Source organism: Labeo rohita, chromosome 24, assembly GCF_022985175.1.
Source record: "Labeo rohita strain BAU-BD-2019 chromosome 24, IGBB_LRoh.1.0, whole genome shotgun sequence".
Classification (NCBI taxonomy): domain Eukaryota; kingdom Metazoa; phylum Chordata; class Actinopteri; order Cypriniformes; family Cyprinidae; genus Labeo; species Labeo rohita.
In genome coordinates, this window is record NC_066892.1 from 1,829,092 (window position 1) to 1,849,280 (window position 20,189).

At 33.0% G+C, this 20,189-nt stretch overlaps 2 protein-coding genes across 2 annotated transcripts in view; both read right to left on the reverse strand.

The window, feature by feature from the left end:
* Positions 1–14,092, reverse strand: part of kcnh2b (potassium voltage-gated channel, subfamily H (eag-related), member 2b) — a 184,923-nt gene extending 170,831 nt beyond the window's left edge. The window contains exon 1 of the mRNA XM_051097644.1: positions 13,110–14,092. Within this exon, the coding sequence (XP_050953601.1) occupies positions 13,110–13,185 (76 nt within the window). The 5' untranslated portion in view covers positions 13,186–14,092. The remainder of the gene's footprint in view (positions 1–13,109) is intronic.
* A 1,349-nt stretch (positions 14,093–15,441) lies between these two features.
* Positions 15,442–20,189, reverse strand: part of sspo (SCO-spondin) — a 90,824-nt gene continuing 86,076 nt past the window's right edge. The window contains 2 exon segments of the mRNA XM_051097676.1: positions 15,442–15,870; positions 19,967–20,117. Of these exon segments, the coding sequence (XP_050953633.1) occupies positions 15,848–15,870; positions 19,967–20,117 (174 nt within the window). The 3' untranslated portion in view covers positions 15,442–15,847.

Sequence of the window (20,189 nt, forward strand, 5' to 3'; positions counted from 1 at the left end):
TATTTTCCTCTTGTTTCTCATTTTCACACATTAAAATAAATTTTGGGTGAATTTTGAAAAAACAAAGATAAACATTATTTTTATCTTGTTTCCCTTTTTTAGAAAAAGAGTTTTAAAAGAATTTTAGGTTGAATCTTGCAAAAAAACACATATATAATATTTTAATTATTTTCCTATTGTTTTTCATTTTTTAAAAATAAAATAATTTCAGGGTAAATCTTGAAAAAACAAGAAGACAATAAATAAAATAAAAATACTGTTTATTATTTTAATTATATATTTTTAACATTTTTATTTTATTGTTGCTGTACAGTAATTAGTGCATAATTATATTTCATATATATACACAGACATAGATGGATAGTAATGCAGAAAACGATAACACATTTTTGAATATTAAACATTTAAAGTATATTTAAGTATACTTAATTATTAGTTGCATTAGTTGTCAGGCTAGTTTCTTCAATGATAATTTATCATGGTGACGTTATCTGTAAGTGTATTAAATGTTTCTCCCAAAAATGGCACTGGTAAATTGGTGATAAGAGCTTGTTAGGTGCTTGTATTATGTGCTGAAATTACAGTCCGTAATGCATCAGATCTGGAGCGCAGCCATAAGCGCCTCACCTCAGCAGCCTGCCAGTGTCATGCTTAACTGGAAACCTCCCATATTTGTAATTTGTAATCCCATATTTGGGTGTCCTCAGAAAAGCGTCAGTGATAAATCTTGCTCAAGGACTGTAAGGAGAGTCGCTCGGCCCTGGGCTCTCGCTTCAAACTTCACTCACCGTCAGTAATGGACTTCTGTTGTTAATGTGTCACTGAGGCAAATCCATTCATCTCTAACTCCAAAACTTACAGAGCAGCGTTACAATTCCAGAGGTCATTTACATAAAGAAGTCTTAAGGGTATGTTTAAAACAGTTCGATTCATTCTAAATGTCAACGACGGGGAGAAATACTCATGAAAAACTAAATTACCACACACAGAAACCTTGACTAATAAGTGTCCTTCAGAGAAACTAGATTTGCAAGGATGTATGCGAGGCAGAATTAAGTAGTTCTAGACAAGTTTACATTTCAACACAATTTTGTTCAGTTCAATTGTCCCCATGGGGTTTTTAATTCAGTGCAGATGCAAGAAAATACCACTCAGGGTAAATTAGGTAAATTAATAATTGAAAGAAGATAAACGCATTATTAAATGCATGAAAGAAAACCAATTAAAACACAATTAAAGAGTGTAAATATGAATCACTAATGGTTTAATTTGTTAAAAAAAAAAAAAAAATTCAAGGTTAATTTAAATTTTGTTTGTAAATTAAAAAAAAATGTTTAAATTTTATAAATGAAATACATATACAGCTGAAATTAGAACTTAACATTAAATAACTGTTGGTTTAATTTTTTTCTAAATATTCAATGTTAATTAAATTCTGTTTGTAAAAAATGTAATATTAAATTTTATTACAATTTTATAAATAAAACAATAAAATGAATATACCTACAGATGAAATTAGAATTTAAATATTTATTAGTCAGTTTAATGAAGTTTTACTAAACATTCAAAGTTAATTTAAATTTAGCTTAGATTAAAAAAATGTAAAAATTTAAAAAGAATTGTAATCTTAAATTAATAATAAAAATAAAAACATTAAAGCTGAAATTAGATATAAAAAATGCAATTTTAAATTTTATTAAAAGTATAATTAAAATTATATTAAAAATTTAAAATATTAAATATTTTATATTTAATATTAAAACACTGAAAGCAATATTAATCTCTTTTGGTTTAGTTTGTATTAAACATTCAATTAAAGTTAATTAAAAAATTTTGTTTGTAAATAATAATAAATTGTAAAAAATTATTTATAGTATAAAGTTCATAAATAAAATACACCTACAGCTGTAATTAGAACTTAAAATTATTAACTGTAGGCTTATTTTTTCTCAATAGGCTATTCAAACAATGTTAATTTAAGTTCTGTTTTTTAAAAAACTAAAATTTTAAATTTTATATTAAATACAGTTTATAAATAAAATATACCAACAGCTGAAATTAGAATTTAAATATGTATTACTGTCAGCTTACTTTTTTTTTTACTAAACATTCAATGTTAATTTAAAATTTGTTTGGAAAAAAAATTATTGTAATCTTCAATTATATTAAAAACTAAGTTTTATAATAAAACCTACAGCTGAAATTAGACGGTGACTTTTGATTTTATTTTAACTAAATATTTAATGATAATTAAAATGTGGGTTGGAAACTGCAATCCTAAATTTTATTAAAAGCATAAAATGTATTAATGAAATGAGAATGTAAATATTAATCCCTTTTGGTTAATTGCTACTAAATATTCAATCAATGTTTACATTTTTTTTTTTTAATTTGTTTAAAAAAGTTTAACAATTGTTTGTAAATAAAAACTTTAATCTGTAATTTATAAATAGCATACACATACAGCTGAAATTACACTAATTATCTAAAATGATCCATTTGGGCTGAACTGCGGAAGTGTGGAGAAGAACAAGAAAGCTAATGAAGAGTAAAACGAACTAGTAGTCAATACTTGCAAACACTAATAATTGAATGTGGAAACATATGGCACCATAAATGACACATCTATCTCTGTGTAGTGAAGGGAAATCTTTAAGCGGCTGTATTGGTCCTAGCAGTGGCCGTTAGGTAATTAGTAATGCAGCGGCGCAGTATTGACACGCTCTGACACGTTCCTCCAGGCAACAGTAAAACAATCACAACAGAAGCTGGTTGTGTTCCTGACGGCCTTTAGCAGCTGTTCCACACGGAGACACAACACACACCACGCATGCTGTCTCTGTCCTGCTCTCAGTCCATCTGTCTCCCTCAAATGAGAACATTTACTGCCATTAATATTTCTTATTGGTCTTGGCGAGTGTTAAAATGGGAGTCGAGGTGAATGGAAATGGATGGGAAACAGGCCATAACCTCACTAAACTCCTGGAGAGACATTAGCATTGCGCTTTACCTTCCTCTCATAGACGTACTGTATATAAATTCAACATGTGCGGTTCATGAACCGTTGCACTCAATATATCCAGCGGATCTGGGTGTTCGGGAACATACAGGACAGACAGATACAATATAAACATTAAAAATGAGCCAGTAGACACCATATTACTGACAAATACTGTACATAATGTCAACAGTTCTTCTCCTTGCACATAATGCTGTAGATTTCAAACCATTCTCATCCATCTAACTTCCTCCTGAGAGGAACCAGAACCTCCAGTTTCCATCATAAGCGGCATTTCTGGTTCTGTTATTCAACTGGTAAATGCATTTAAGCCAGTAAATAAAAACAATACTAACTTGTTTAACTGCACTCTTGGTTTGACAGCAAAAAATGACAATAATAAACCTAATGGAGGATCACGTGACCACAAAATGCAAATAGAATGTTGGCCACATATAAATTAATATGTACATTATGCAGGTTAAGTAAAATATGAAATACATTTTTAAAAATATATGTAAATACATATGTAAATATAAGGTAATATGTACAGTACATAAATTATGTAAAATAATACACAAAAATATGTAAAAACACAGGTTATATTTAATATTTTTAATAATGTGAAAATTAGCTGATAATGTAATATATATAATATAATAAAAAATATAATTATGTAAATATGTTTATTTACTTTTTTGTACATATTTTACATAAATTACATAATGAACACATTAATTTTGTAATTACAATAATATTGTACAGTATGTACAATATAACTTACATTTGTATTAAATACACATATTTTAAATATTTATTTATTCATATGTAAAATATCACATATTTTTTCATGAAATATATATTAAATAATAATATTATATATAATAAAAATATAAATTATGTAAATATATAAGTTAATATATACAGTATGTAAATTATTAAACAAAAATATGTAAAACCATAGGTTAAATATATTTAATATTTTTAATAATGTGCATATTAACTAATATAATCTATAATAATAATAATAATCTTTATCTATATTAACTTATGTATTTACATATATTTTTATATTTCATATTTTACATAATGTACATATTAACTGTAGTAATAACAATAATATTGTACAGTATGTACAATACAACTTACATTTGTATTAAATTATGTATATTTTAAACATTTATTTATTCAAATAATCACAGGAAAAATATATATTGATTAAAACATATTAAATATGTATTTTATTGAAATGTATAATATTTATAATATTTATTTTATTTAAAAATATAAAATAAAAAATATATGTAATAATATATATTTAAAAATCTAATTTAAAAAATAAGATCATGTTTTAGAATATTTCTAAGCCTAGAAATGTTTCTAAACTGAATCTGTAGACATTTGCACCTTTTCCTCTCAAACAGAGCAGACAGGAAAGACTACTACTCTCATATTGGGAGCTGAAAGCACCATTAAAATTGCCAAAAAAAAAAAAAAAAATAATAATAATAAATGACAACACAAAAGGGCAGTGGATTAGTAAAGCTGTGAATGCTCCAGTTTTGTGAAAACATGCTGACCTTTCTGTAATGATCAGAAGTGTTTATTGGACATTAAATTTCAGATTAGATAGGCTAAGCCACATTCAAAGCTGCCAAGATAAATATTGAAACAATTAGCGATTAGCCATACAAACACATTCAGTGTGCTACAAAGTATTGCATAGTAAAATAAAAAAGAAAGCCAATAAGAAAGTAAACGAACCACTGAGAAATCTGAACATAAACTTCCCTAGACAGTGAATCGACAGAAAGGTTCAGCCAACACAGAGAGGAAGCAACAGGAAGAGATTGACTCTACAGCCGATATTGACAGTGAGAAATATATCAAACTCCAGCCTCCTCCAGCGCCTCTCTTCCCCTCAGTAGGAGTCGTGTCAACTGCATTTATCCTTTAAGTGCTTTTACATGATGGATGTTAGCACCTTCAAAAGGGCGTCAGATAAAGGCCAGAAGCAAACGCTGGAGTCTTGAGTAAATGACAGACGCTTCATGGGTCAGCGGGGAGATTTTTAAAGGTGAGAGTTTGTGTGCGGAATACAGAGGTGACGTTTGCTCAAAGAGATGCTACTTTCACTGCGGCGGATAAAAGCTCTTGCATTCCGCTGTGGATGCATTTAACATTTGCGTAACTTTTAGATGCTCTTTTTTGTTTTTTTCTAATGAGAGTTAACTCAGGACTGCTTGAGTAACTAATGCTGCTGAAGACTCTACCACACTTTCTCCATCTGTAAATGTTTTTAGGTGAATACATGCTTTAAAAACAACTATTATACTGTTATTTCCTAGATAATTTGGCATATGGTTTAAAATCTAAAAACAAGCAAATAATGTGTTTATCTGATACACCTTAAAAAATCTTCTAAGAGTCACTTAATCTTAATAGGTATTTGCTAAAATTCTAAAACGTTTTTAGTCAAGCACATTAATCTACATTCAGTCAGGACATTTATTTAAAATAAGTAAATAATTTTATTTACTTAATTATTTAAAAAATGAAAGCATAAATCATCATACAAACCCTTTTAAAAATACCATTTAATTTAATTACCTTAAAATTATGCATTTAAAAAAAGAAGCCATACAAATGGTCACGTTTTTTAAAAAAAGAAATAAAATGTCATTTAATTAAAAAAATAATTCAGTATAAAAAGGAAAACATGCAAAGTTTTACTTTAATTTTAAAAAGTTATTTACATTTTTATAAATTAATTTGTCAAAACGTCATGCAAACTGTTACCCTTTAAAAATACTATTTAATTTAATTTAATTAATTTACAAAATGTACAACATTTTAAAAAGAAGCCATACAAACTAAAATAAAAAGTGTAATTTAATAAAAATACAAAAAAGTGTAATTTAATTAAAAAATTAATTCAGTATAAAAAGGAAAACTGTTTTTTCATTTTTTTTTTATTTTTTAAAAAATATATTTAGATTTTTACACATTTATTTGTCAAAAGAAGTCATGCAAACTGTTAACTTTTTTACTTTAAAATTAATTTTAAATTAATTTAAACTAAAATGAACAACAAAAAAAGTAAAACTGTTAAGTAAAACACCTATATTGTGTGAGCATGTAAAGAGATATTAATCACTAGCACCTGTCATCCTACAACTAGTGTAATTTTTTCTTTTTTTCAGTTTAATTTTCAATTATACGTAGGCCATGGGATATGACAGCTAAAAAGACAAACCCACTGTTATTTCTACTGTGACTGCTAATCTGAAGCTCATTTTTCAATCTAAACTGTGGTGGAGGCTGGATTTTAAATGTTTGGATATCTAATCTTGTGATCTCCACGCTGTGGAAACACTACTGATGGAAAATCGCCATTATCGCCCAATCCAGCAGGTGTTTGGGTTTGTCCTCAGACCAACAGAAGAAGAAAGAAGTTCAATGAGCGTCCTGAAGACAGAGTGAGCTTCTGAAGAAACCACAGAGGAATAAAAGCAGTTCTGCAAAAACAGCCTTAATCTTGAGATTAGAATGCGGGATCCTCATGGTCTCATTGTCTGACATTAACAGGCTGAAGAAATGCCGGTTTTAGCAGCAGACGGTATACATCAGAGAAACAGCCACAGGCGCTCTGAAGATAGACAGAGTGGGCTGGATAAGAGGAACTTTAACATAAGTGTGTGCGTGTTTGTGTCAAGCCTATATACGGAACCAACAAACACTGCGACCAAAATAAGATGCATCGCAGTGGAAGGAGAGACAGATTGACTGAGCAAAACCGAGAAAGAATGAATGAATCAGAGAAAATACCCTTGATGCATTATAATTAACATATCCTGAGTTCTCAGCTGTCTCTTTATTCGAGGTTTAAACTGATCTCCACCACCTTTGAGTCAAGGGCTAATAAAAAACCAAAGCACAATCAGTCAAGACTTTAAAGGAACAGATCACTCAAAAAGTTTGTCAGGCTGAACTCTGATGTCAACATGACTGGCAGATTAAAACAGTTATAAAAGATAAGTTTAAAGGTTATAGTTTCAAAGTTTTACAAGCCTAACAGACAGCAGATGTTAATATTTAATTAAACATATAAATGTATTTTACATTTAATGTACTTATAGTCAATGCATATATGCATATATAGATATTAAGCATTAATTTATCTTAACAGTTTAATATTATGTTCAATTTTGTAGTTAAATATGTTTATATTTATGTTGAATTTTACTCAAGATAGGTAGATTCATACTCATTCTGCATATCAAAACATTCAAACTCCTGACAGACTATAATGTTTTTCTCGCACACAACGGATCAGAGTCACTAACAAACACCTCGAAAGAAAGGCACATTTGAATGGATGAAAGTGAACTCATCTTGGTCTTTTATCTGTGAGGAAAGAACAAGCCGAGTCTCCTGAGAAAACAGAACAATGCATTTAGCGATGAGCAGCACCTGAAAGACGACGGCAAAGGAAACAGCAAATCCTCTTTGTGTGGCTTTAACAAGGAGGAAGGCGAATCTAGTTAATTGCACGTGTGTGTTTGAGGGTTTTACACAGGTGTTAGTGTGTTCTTCCTCCTGCCAGCTTGTCTTGCAGATGCAAACTTGAGAAAAGTGGTTAAAATAGTACAAGAAGCTGTTAGACACAAGCTCACACCAATACAACAGCCATATGTGCATGCATATGCAGATACATATGCAAAACAGCATGCATGCAAGCTGAGTTAAAGATTCGATTCAATCACTAAAATCTTATATGCAACCAAACCCCTTGTTTGTGACACGTCCTGCTCTGTAATTCAAACCTTACACCGTGTTTCTTTATCTCTCTGACATGTAAATAAAGTAACGCTGTCCTGCACACTAATATCACTGCAAATACAGCAACTGCCTTACAGCGAAATCTCTACAAACTACAAAAAATGATTGATGTAGGAGTTTGTGGGTTAGAGAACAGGAGCGACAGAGGCAGAAAAACAGAACGAGAGAAGACAAGGTAGAATGGACACCTGTACCACGGTGAAATTTAATCACACCAACTCCTCTGACAGCACGCCGATAAGACTGTGATCTCACCCGCTCTCCATTACAGTGAAAGAGAGAGAGAGCATAGCAACCACTCCGCATCCCAGAATACTGGCAGAAGTAGACCATGACAACTCAGCAGCGATGTGACAGCGAAGCAGGTGATGGAAAAACACAACTTTATATAGAAAACTAAAAATACCCCACCTTAACGCTGAGCAAAGTTCAGTGCAGTGGGGAAATGTGTGTCTCAGACTCTCCTCTTCTTTCCTCTGAAGACTTTATGTTACAATATTAAAATTACAATGAGATGAAAGAAAGAACAGGAGAAAGAACAACAGAAAGCTGTTCATGAAAAATTGGGTGTACTGAATGGATCTAGATGGATGGATGGAACAAATAAACAATAGATAGGTGGAATGAACTAACAAATGAACAACAGATAGACAGACAGACAGATGAATGAATGGATGGATGGATTAAAAGAAAGAACAAACAAACAAACAAGTGAACAAATGAATGAACAAACAAACAAACAAACAAAGATATAGACTGACAGACAGACAGATAGATAGATAGATAGATAGATAGATAGATAGATAGATAGATAGATAGATGATAGATAGATAAATAGATAGATAGATAGATACATAGAACGAGAATGATAGAGTGATAGATGGATGGGTTAAATAAATAAATGAACAAGCGAACAAGTGAATGAATGAATGATAGATAGATAGATAGATAGATAGATAGATAGATAGATAGAACGAGAATGATAGAGTGATGGATAGATGGATTAAAAGAAAAAAATTACAAGCGAACAAACAACTGAACGAACAATAGATAGATAGATAGATAGATAGGTAGATAGATAGATGGATGGAACAAATAAACAAACAAACAAACAATAGATGGAAGGAAGGAAGGAAGGAACGAACGAACGAACCAACCAATGAACAAGCATACGAACATATGAACAATAAGATATATAGATAGATAGATAGACAAATAGATAGAATGTGAATGATAGTGATGGATGGTTTAAAAGAATAAATGAACAAGCCAACAAACAAATGAATGAACGATAGATAGATAGATAGATAGATAGATAGACAGATAGATAGAACAAGAAAGACTGATGCGTGGATGAATGGATGGATGGAACGATCAAACAAACAAACAGTAGATGAAAGGAAGGAAGGAAGGAATGAACGAATGCACTAACGATAGATGGAAGGAAGGAAGGAACAAACAATAGATAGATATATAAATAGAGTAATGGATGGATGAACGAACAAACAAACGAACAATAGATGGAAGGAAGGAGGGAAAGAATGAACGAATGATAGATGGAAAGAAGGAGCAAACGAACGAACGAACAACAGATAGATATATACATAGAGAGATGGATGGATGGAATGAACGAACAAGTGTACCAATATACGAACGATAGATAGATAGATAGATTGATAGATGTGGAGTGATGAAGTCATTCTCGTAGGAGTTCTCTCTCTTTCTGTCTCTCGGGACTCAGTCTCTCTGGCAGTCTCTTTAGCAGTTGCCACAGTGATCCCTGTGTTGCTGTTGTTCTCTGTTGGTCTCACAGCTCCATGAATGCGTGTTTGGTTCTGACCTCACGCTTCAGAGACACTGGGCCACAAATATCACCTAAAAACTGTCATATCAGCCGCGAATGCACTTGCGGGACTCACACACGGGCTGGTTTTATTTTTGGGTTATTGTTTTGTTCGCAGCCATTGTTCTCATCTGACATTTCATCTCATCTACCGAACACTGGAGAGAAAACACTCTCAAACGCTGAGTTTTTAATATTCGGGTGAGATATCAAAATCGTGTTTGCTCACAATGGGAAGCACACGCTGTTCTTTTTGAACCGGTGTAGTGTGAGACTTCAAGGCTAGAAAAACAGATCCAAGCCATCTGGAGAGAAACGCTGAAGGAGAAACACTAGCGGATTCTGGTCAGTTGGATGACCACGCATATTGCAATGCACTTTTGAAGAATACTTACTCTTCAATACCTCCAAAGCACTTCTCAAAAGCTTGCGATGGGTTTTGATGGAAGTAATAAATTATTAAAAGCACCCGAGGGAGAGACGCAGCATCTTGAAAGAGGAAGGGTAGTGGTAAGGTTAAGATAGAAAGTGAAAACATATTGATTTCTGTCACTTCTGACCAAATGATGCAAACTAGACTTGATTCATAGCAATTCAGAAACGTTTCAAATGCTTTGGGTTATCAACTAATTCCTCATCGAATATTAAACAGCAACAGAAGATAATTTATCATATGATTGTAATGCTCAATGGCTAATCCTAAATTGATTCATCTGGCCATTTATCTGGATACAGAATTGTTTTTTAATAAAGCTTAAATCACCTGTGCAAACACCTGAACTATTATTCATTCAGAATTGGGGATTGACACATTATACTCTACTATTATTGACAAGGACATCTAACCAAACACAGTATTCATTATCTAAGCAGTCTAAATGTTTGAGATAATCAATGAAAGACAGTCTAAAGAAACCTTAGGAGTTCCATAGGGAAAAAATATCCCATTAATCCTCACTAGAGCTGAAACATTAACGCACAAGGCAGCCTTACAAAATTCCCATTTTTTGCAGTGTTACTCACTAATGTCACCTTCACTACTTCACTACCTTCAAAACATCAGAAGCTGCTTCAAGAAAATGAAACAATTCCGGTCTGAGACAGATGGAAATGAAGACTGAACAGCTCCTTGAAAGCCAGTAAGATTGTGGAGGACGCTTGAGTAAGAAGATTCGCATCTGAGACTCCCTGCATGAATCTCCATACCTGTTAGACCAGGCTATGCATCACGGAAATTGAGACTAATTGAAGTTTTAGAATTCAAAATCACATGCTAGGGGTAAAATCACAAGCTAAGTCAACTCTAAATTACACCAGTTTAGATGCATTTACCTTATCAGACCTAAAATAACATTGCATAAGACTCAGGAAGCAGTCACTAATGGATGGCTGCATCTCAAAGTTATTCAAGCAAAATAAAATCTATTTAAAGGACTGTATATTTTGATCAGAACCAAACATGTTTAAATAAAGGATGATGTACAGCCTCATACAGACTCTGGACCACAAAATCCAGTCTTAACTAGCATGGGTATATTTGTAGCAATAGCCAAAAAACATGTATGTGTCAAAATTATCGATTTTTCTTTTATGCCAAAAATCATTAGAATATTAAGTAAAGATCAAGTTCAATGAACATTTTTTGTACATTTCCTACTGTAAATATATTAAAACTTAATATTTGATTAGTCATATGCGCTGCTAAGAACTTCATTAAGACAACTTTAAAGGCGATTTTCTCAATATTTTGATTTTTTGCACCCTCTGATTCCAGATTTTCAAACAGCTGTATAATATACCAAATATTGCCCTATCCTAACAAATTAAAAATGAATGGAAAGCTTATTTATTCAGCTTTCAGAAACTGACCTTTATGACTGGTTTTGTGGTCCAGGGTCACATATATCATTTCTCAGAGACAGCATCTTTCTCACAAGAATGACAATTTTATCATCTAAACTACTGAAGAACGTTGACACATAACATGACACTGAGTGTCATATATTCATTTACCATGGTATTCTCCAAGGTATTTGCAAGAATACAACAGTGAAGAGTGATAACATGTAGTTCTCACCTTAAAGTGTGATTTTCCACCTTATGTGACTTTTAAAACGACTTTCGTTGGAGTAAGCTAATACATTCGAGTGAATTAGCTCATAATATTTCTGAAAGGAATAACCGTTACCCGAAAAACGCGCCACATTCATGCTATGATACACCTGTTTGTTTACACATTAGCAAATCTTATGAAAAACGTCCACATATAACATGACACTGAGTGTCATATATTCATTTACCATGGTATTCTCCAAGGTAATTGCAAGAATACCACACTGTAAAGAGTGATAACATGTAGTTCTCACCTTAAAGTGTGATTTTCAACCTTATCTGACTTTTAACATGATTTTCGTTGGAGTAAGCTAATACACTCCAGTGAATTCGCTCATAATATTTCTGACAGGAATAATCGTTACCCGAAAAACGCGCCACATTCATGCTATGATACACCTGTTTGTTTACACATTAGCAAATCTTATGAAAAATATCTACACATAACATGACACTCATTGTCATATTCATTTACCATGCTATTCTCTAAGGTATTTGCAAGAATACCACACTGTAAAGAGTGGGAACATGCAGTTGCCATCTTAAAGTGTGATTTTCACCTTATCTGACTTTAAAAATGACTTTAGTCGGAGTAAGCTAATACACTCCAGTGAATTAGCTTATAATATTTCTGACAGGAATAACCGTTACCCGAAAAACGCGCCACATTAATGCTATGATACAACTATTTGTTTACACATTAGCATATCTTATGAAAATATCGACACATAACATGACACACTGAGTGTCATATATTCATTTACCACGGTATTCTCTAAGGTATTTGCAAGAGTACCACACTGTAAAGAGTGATAACATGTAGTTGCCACCTTAAAGTGTGATTTTCCACCTTAACTGACTTTTAAAATGACTTTAGTCGGAGTAAACTAATACACTCTGGTGAATTCGCTCATAATATTTCTGACAGGAATAACCGTTACCCGAAAAACGCGCCACATTCATGCTATGATACACCTGTTTGTTTACACATTAGCAAATCTTATGAAAAATATCGACACATAACATGACACTGAGTGTCATATATTCATTTACCACGGTATTCTCCGAGGTATTTGCAAGAATACCACACTGTTAAGAGTTGGAACATGTAGTTGCCACCTTAAAGTGTGATTTTCCACTCTATCTGACTTTTAAAATGACTTTCGTTAGAGTAAGCTAATACACTCCAGTGAATTCGCTCATAATATTTCTGACAGGAATAACCGTTACCCGAAAAACGCGCCACAACCGTCCACAAGCCCCCCAAAAACAGTATTCTGTGAGGAAAATAAGTAAATAAACACTTTGACTTACTTTGACTTTCGAATTTCCTGATGATCGTGTCGAGGAAAGTGTTTTGCGGCGCGACGTGGCCCCGTCGTACCGGCATCCTTGCGGGCTCAAGCTGACCTTACCGCCACGCTCCGTGCGCCCTGGGCACGCACGGTTCCGCACAGCGATAGGTTCACATCAGCAACGCTCACCAGCGATAAACTTATCCAAACAGCAGTTTCCGGTTTCCAAACGCGAGTATGGGGGATTGTTTACGTCGCGTAATCCCTCAAAAATGATCCGGGGTCCGGTAAAGTGACGCCAGACTAATTTGTGGGACGCTGAACTCTGTGTGACTGGAACGTGAGGTAACGTACCCTAATTTTACCATAGTTGAGTCCTCGGGTATCCCTTTGTCCAATTAAAGCGCTCTTCTCAGTTTTCATTCGGCGAAAAAGGCGCTTCGAAGAAAAGAGATGCGATTCAATTGAGGCGTATCGCTCCGTTTCGATGGTGACCGACAACAACGAGTTCGCGAAGCGCGATGTCAGCGTCTATTTAGTTAAAAAAGCCTTTAAACTTAAATAATTGCTGCTCTGATTAGGACAACAGTGACATACGCAATTGTGAAAAATAGCGGTATTTAAAAAGCGCAAAAGTACAGGTAAATAACGATTGTAGAAAGCATAAACAGGCATATAGTTCATTTCATTCCGTGCCATTCGGCTCCTTTCGCAGGTGTCGAACCCTTGATGTCGTCATGCCTTGGGCTTTTGTGGAAATGAGCAGAAATCACGGGTCGCAGAAGAAAGGTAAACTGGGATACTTCTCGACGAGCATCGCCGAAAGCGACGCGGACTCCACGCGCAACTCACCTGACAGTTTCACGCGGGGGCTTTTGCGCTTTGTTTTCCACCTTCGGCGGAGTCGCGCTGTCAGACTGTACATGATACGTCACCGTCGATGCACGCGTGGCGGACGTGGGGTTTCCCTGCGCCGTTACGCGTGTGCAGACAAAAGGCGCTCCTCTTAGACATAATGGCAATACTATGCGTTTGCGCGGAGGTTTTTAGTGCAATAACATCGATTTTGCAAGTTCTTTCTAAAGAGCACGGGAAGCCAAAACAGAGGAGTTTTACATTTTAAGCGGAATCTCTCTTCATAAGATTTGTTTGGGTGTGCGAAATGAGCTTCACAAGGGGGCGCGGCGCGTTTTACCCATATTTAGGCAGACTGTCTTTGAAGCATCCCAGCAGTGAGATCTTCCAGCCTCTTCCCCATCCATCTTATTTCATTCACTATCAGCAAAATGATCATATGGCAAATGCACATGACACACTTTCACGAAGTGGAAATGCAATAAATTAGATGATGCATGTTTTTTTTTCCTTCAGTATGTTTTAACTAGTTGTCAACCTTGTTTGCTTCACAGTAGGTAAATAATCACACTAATACTTTAAAGGTTAATTGTATTAAAGATGTAATTTGCATTAAAATTTAAAATGATTTCTTAATCATTTGAATTGCATAATGAATTGTTTAAACTCGAAATTAAAAAACGAGTGAAATAATAAACAACAAAATATATATATATATATATAATTTTATTTTTTTTTTTTTTAAAGAATTCTCTTATGCTCACCAAGCCTGCATTTATTTCCAAAATACAGCAAAAGCACTAATATTGTGAAATATTTTTACTATTTAAAATAATTGCTTTCTATTTGAATATATTGTAAAATTTAATTTATTCCTGTGGTCAAAGCTAATTTTTCAACATCATTACTTCAGTCTTCAGTGTCACATGATCCTTCAGAAATCATTCTAATATGCTGATTTGTTGTTCAAAAATATTTTTTATTATTATTAATATCAATATTTAAAACAGTTGAGTACATTTTTTTTCAGGATTCTTTGATGAATAGAAAGATTCAGAGTTTTTTGGAGGAAAAAGAAATTATAGAAATTAATACTTTTATTTAGCAAGGATGATAAAGACATAATGTTACAAAAGATTTCTATTTCAGATAAATGCTGTTCTGAACTTTCTATTCATCAAAGAAATCTGAAAAAAATTCTACTTCGGTCTTTTCAATATAAAAAAATGTTTTTTGAGCAGCAAATCAGAATATTACAATGAATTTTGAAGGATCATGTGACTGGAGTAATGATGCTAAAAAATCAGCTTTGAAATCACTGGAATAAATTACATTTTTAAAATATATTCAAATAAAAAAGTTACTTTAAATAGTTAAAATATTTACAAATTTTACTGTTTTTGCTGTACTTTGGATCACATAAATAGGCTTTGGTGAGCAGAAGAGACTTCTTTTTAAAAAAACTAATAAAACTAATAAAAATCTGGTAGTGTATAAAATTGTTTTATATAATAAACCAGTGTGTTTAAGGCTACATAAATTCATAAAATGAAGTAAAAACAGCTGTTCATAACATTTTTTATAATACAAAAATGTGCTACAAACATTTATTAAAGAAATCATTTCTTATGAAAAGTGAAAGAAGACTGTCTTTGGCAATAATTATAATATTTTTATATAATCAAGAGAGCTAGTATAATAAAGAGCATTTCATTAAAATACAAACTATTAAAAAGTAATAAATCTAAAAAAAAAACATAATTTAAAGGCTGTACAGAATGTAGATCTCGTAGAGCTTTAGGAAATATTAAATAGAAAAGATTCAGTCATATAATGACAAGCTACATAAAGAACACTGGACGAATACGAGGACGCAGCATCTGTCCATTCATCAGTGGCCATTCAGCGTCTCGACAGGTCTCCGCCTGGGGAAAGTGGAAAAGTACATGAACATGGGAGGAATTTGGCAGCTCTGGATGTATTTTAACCTGGAATCTTGATTCATACCTTTCTGAAAGTTCGCTGTACGCCCTAAGCATAAGCTACACATGAAAAATTCATTGAATATGCATTCAGTGGCCTGGATCAGAGTCAGAGCGCATCGTGACGCACACCATGTTAACATTTAGTCCTAAAAGACTGCAAAAAGTCAACTTGTTTTCTAAATATTTTTAAATTAAGATCTTAGGTTATGGAACAATTCATCAAAATTAAGAGGTATAGTTCAGCCAAAAAAATGAAAATTTGCTGAAAATGTCATCCAACATGTAGATGAGTTTGCTGCTTCATCAGATTGGGAAAAATGGATCCTATGCAGTGAATGGGTGCCGTCAGAATGAGAGTCCAAACAGCTGACAAAAAAACATCACAATAATCCACAAGTAATCCACACCACTCCAGTCCATCATTTAACATCTCGTGAAGCCAAAAGCTACTTGTTTGCAAGAAACGAATCCATCATTAAGACGTTTTTAACATAAAACTGTCACTTCTATAATGTATTAATATTCCTTCTTACAGTGAAAAAGTCCACGTCCTGTTGTCTCTCGCATCAAAATCCACACACACATTTGTTTAGAGCTGTTTTGGACTGTGCTTAACCTGAGCAGATTTCTCTCCTGATTCAGACAAGATGACTTTTTCACTGTAGGGTGCATTATTATGGATTATGGACTAAGATTTTAGCTGGAAGCAGCAGTTTTACGTTAAAAAAACAAATGGATTTGTTTCTTACATACAGCTTTTGGCTTCTCAAGATGCTAACTGATGGACTGGAGTGATGTGGATTACTTGTGGATTATTGTGATGTTTTTATCAGCTGTTTGGCACCCATTCACTGCAGAGGATCAATTGGAGGGCAAATGAGCATTTCTCCAAATACGATGAAGAAACAAATTCATCTGCTTCTTGGATGGACTGAGGGTGAGGACATTTTCAAGCTCAAGCTCGATAAACTAATTTCATAAAACAAGACTTTATGCTGATTTAAGAACGTTTAGATATTTGTACTGATAAAAAGACTAAAAACACTTTTTGCAATGCATCTTCATACACAACCGAAAAAGTAATGACAAACAGTTGAAACAACTTTTCCTTCATTCTGGGAAGCTCTTGTTAACAGATTTGGAAACTGTAATTATGATGATTTGAAGCTGATTTTAATTGGAATAAAATGGACATCTTGAGCATTTCATATTTCACTCTCTTTCACTTCTCAACACAGACAGGAAGCTTTTAGGGCTAGTGCAAAACAATAAAGAGCAAAGGAAGTGCATTATGTGTGTAATTGATGCTTTGTGTGTATTTTATCATTCTTGTGGTGCCACGGGGAATTATGGGAAATAGCGTGGTCGCGAAGGCCCGTCGCCTCATGAAGCGGCTAAATGAGTGTTCTAGGAAGCTTTATGGCTGTTTTTCATCAACAATACACAATGCATTCAAACTACATTGAGCAACATTCACAATGGCAGTTTAATTACGATCAATATATCAGACTCTTTAATTGGCACAGCCTCCACACTGCTGGCGTTCATTTGAGCTCGTCTCGTAAATCCCATCATAATGTCATGACATGAAAGCTGCGTAAGTCAGATCTCTTCAGTGCCCACAAAAACTGTTATTCAAACATTATTTGTTTTTAAAACAAATTTCGCAGCATTGTTTACAAAGCCCACAAGCGTATCAGTAAATATCAATCTGCATGAAATGGCTCCATGATGCCGTACGATAAAAAATGCGACCCCTCTAAGTGAAGTCCCAGAGATTCAATTAGCTAATGAGATCAATCGCAGTGATGAATGACTAAACACTGACGAGAACCAGCCTGATGAAATTAGGCATGTTGGAAACGCAGCGTACATTACAACGAGGGTGGCATCGCCTCATTACAGCCTGCCCGTTATAGAATGAGAACATCATGTTTTGGTTATGAATTCATCTTTGACATAATAATGGAAATACAGCACTCCCTTCAGAGATGACCATTAAACATTATGAATAATTCATGTTTGTCATGTAAGTTAATGATAAGGGTTTGCTGATATTAACTAGTTCACCCAAAAATACATTGTCTCATCATTTACACACCCTCAAGTTGTTTTGAACCTTAAATCATTTTCTTTCTCCTCCAGAATACAAAAGAAGACGTTCGGCTGAATGTCTCAGCTTCTGTTTTCTGCGTTAGGACAAAAAGGCACAACAAAAGCTGTTTGCACAACTTATATTCCAAGTCTTCTGAAGTCATACGATAGCTTTATGTTATGAATAGTCTCGAATTTAATTGTGCTCCTGCAATATCAGTGAAAAACAGCTTAAATTTCCAACTGTTTCTCACACAAAGCTTTTTTAACAAAAAGGTTTTACTTGAGTTTCTAAATATAAAAGTATATATAAACTATATTTGAAAGATTGTTAGAAATAATGCAATTAAAGACAGTCATATAGGTAAAGAAGCAACATTTTAAAAGAAATGATCAGAATTATGTAGTTTTGTTTTGAAGATAAGTAAATGAATCTTCAAAAAAATAAATAATTACATTTTGCCCATTTAATAATTTTACTTAATAATTTCCAATTATTTTACCCCCACTGATTTAATAAATAAATAGTTTATTCACTATATAACTTTTCTTTTTAAGCATAAATGCATAAGAAACATGTTTAAGAAACATGCATTTATGCTTTTTATATGGTTATGAATAAATGAAAAAGTAAATAAATAAAATTAAGTTTTTATTAAGTTAATTAATCTTCATTTTTTTTTATAATTTAATAATTTAATTTAATAATGTCCAATAATTTTGATATTTATTTTATAAATAAATTGTTTATTCACCATATAACTTTTATTTGTAAGCATAAATGCATAATGTTTAAGAAATTAATGCACATCTACTTAATTGCAATGAATTTGATCAATTTAGTTTGTTTGTTTTTATGGTAAATAGTCTAAGAATATATGCACATAACTTTATTTGTGTATATTTTGTATATGTATATACTAAAACATTACTGTTTGTTAGGAAAAATGTCAAACATGTAGGAAAGCTATATGGGTTTTAAAAAAGCAAATATATTAAGCTTTTTTTAAAATCAAGTATATTAATTAAAAAAAACTCAGTTTTGCTGATTTATAATTAAATGTAATAATGCCCAATAATTTTGTCCCCACTGATTTATTGAAAAAATGATTTAAGCATTATATAACTTTTATTTGTAAGCATAAATGCATAATTAAGAAATCAATGTGCATCTGCTTAATTGAAGTGAATTATTTATGTGTATATATTTTGTGTATGTATACACTGAAACATTACTACTTGTTAGGAAAAAGGTCAAAACTTTAGGAAAGCTATATGGGTTTAAAAAAAGGCTAATTTATTGAGCTTTTTTAAAGATCAAGTAAATTAATAATAATAATAAAAAAAAAACTACATTTTGCAGATTTATAATTTAATTTAATGCCCAATAATCTTGCTCCCACTGATTTATTAAATAAGTGATTTAAGCATTATATAACTTTTATTTGTAAGCATAAATAAATAATAAGTGCATCTATTCAACTGAAGTGAATTTTATCCATTTATTTGCTTTAATCTACAGTAGTTCAATGTATGTTTATTTTTGGAAGGAAAAAATATTTTGCATGGTAAATAGTCTATATATTTTGCTGATGTTTTTTTCTTAATATAACAGTTTAGTAAAATTAATCTAAAAATCTACAAACACATTTGTATGGTGCTTTAAAGGAGCTTTTGGTCCTTTTTGGTGCTTGACAGTATAAATCACCATCCACTTTCCTTGTATAGAAAACAAAGGCTCGGACATTCTGCCTAATATCATTTGTTTTAGCTCTGTCAAAAGCAAACACTTCTCTTGGGCCGTTTGTTCTCATAAACTGCTGTGTGTTAACACCGTGCCAATCTTTCCAAACAAAGCAGAGAGGAGATTCATCCCCTGATGTCAGACACAGAATGGGGGACGCAGCCGTTGTTTGAGGCTGTTTCCTCTGGCATTACCCACCCTGGCAGCTGGTACACTCGCAGCTGTGAATGACGGGCAGAACGACAGGCTCGACGTCTCCGCTGGCGCACTGCAAGCTGAGGAAGCGCACGGGGTTCTGCGGGTCCAGCCTGTAACTGCAGCAGTCGCAAAACGCCTGCAGGTAGGGCTCCTGAGACAGAGACAGAGACAGAGAGACACGTTATCAGAGGCCAAAACGGACGAGCCGGGCTAACAGGAAAAG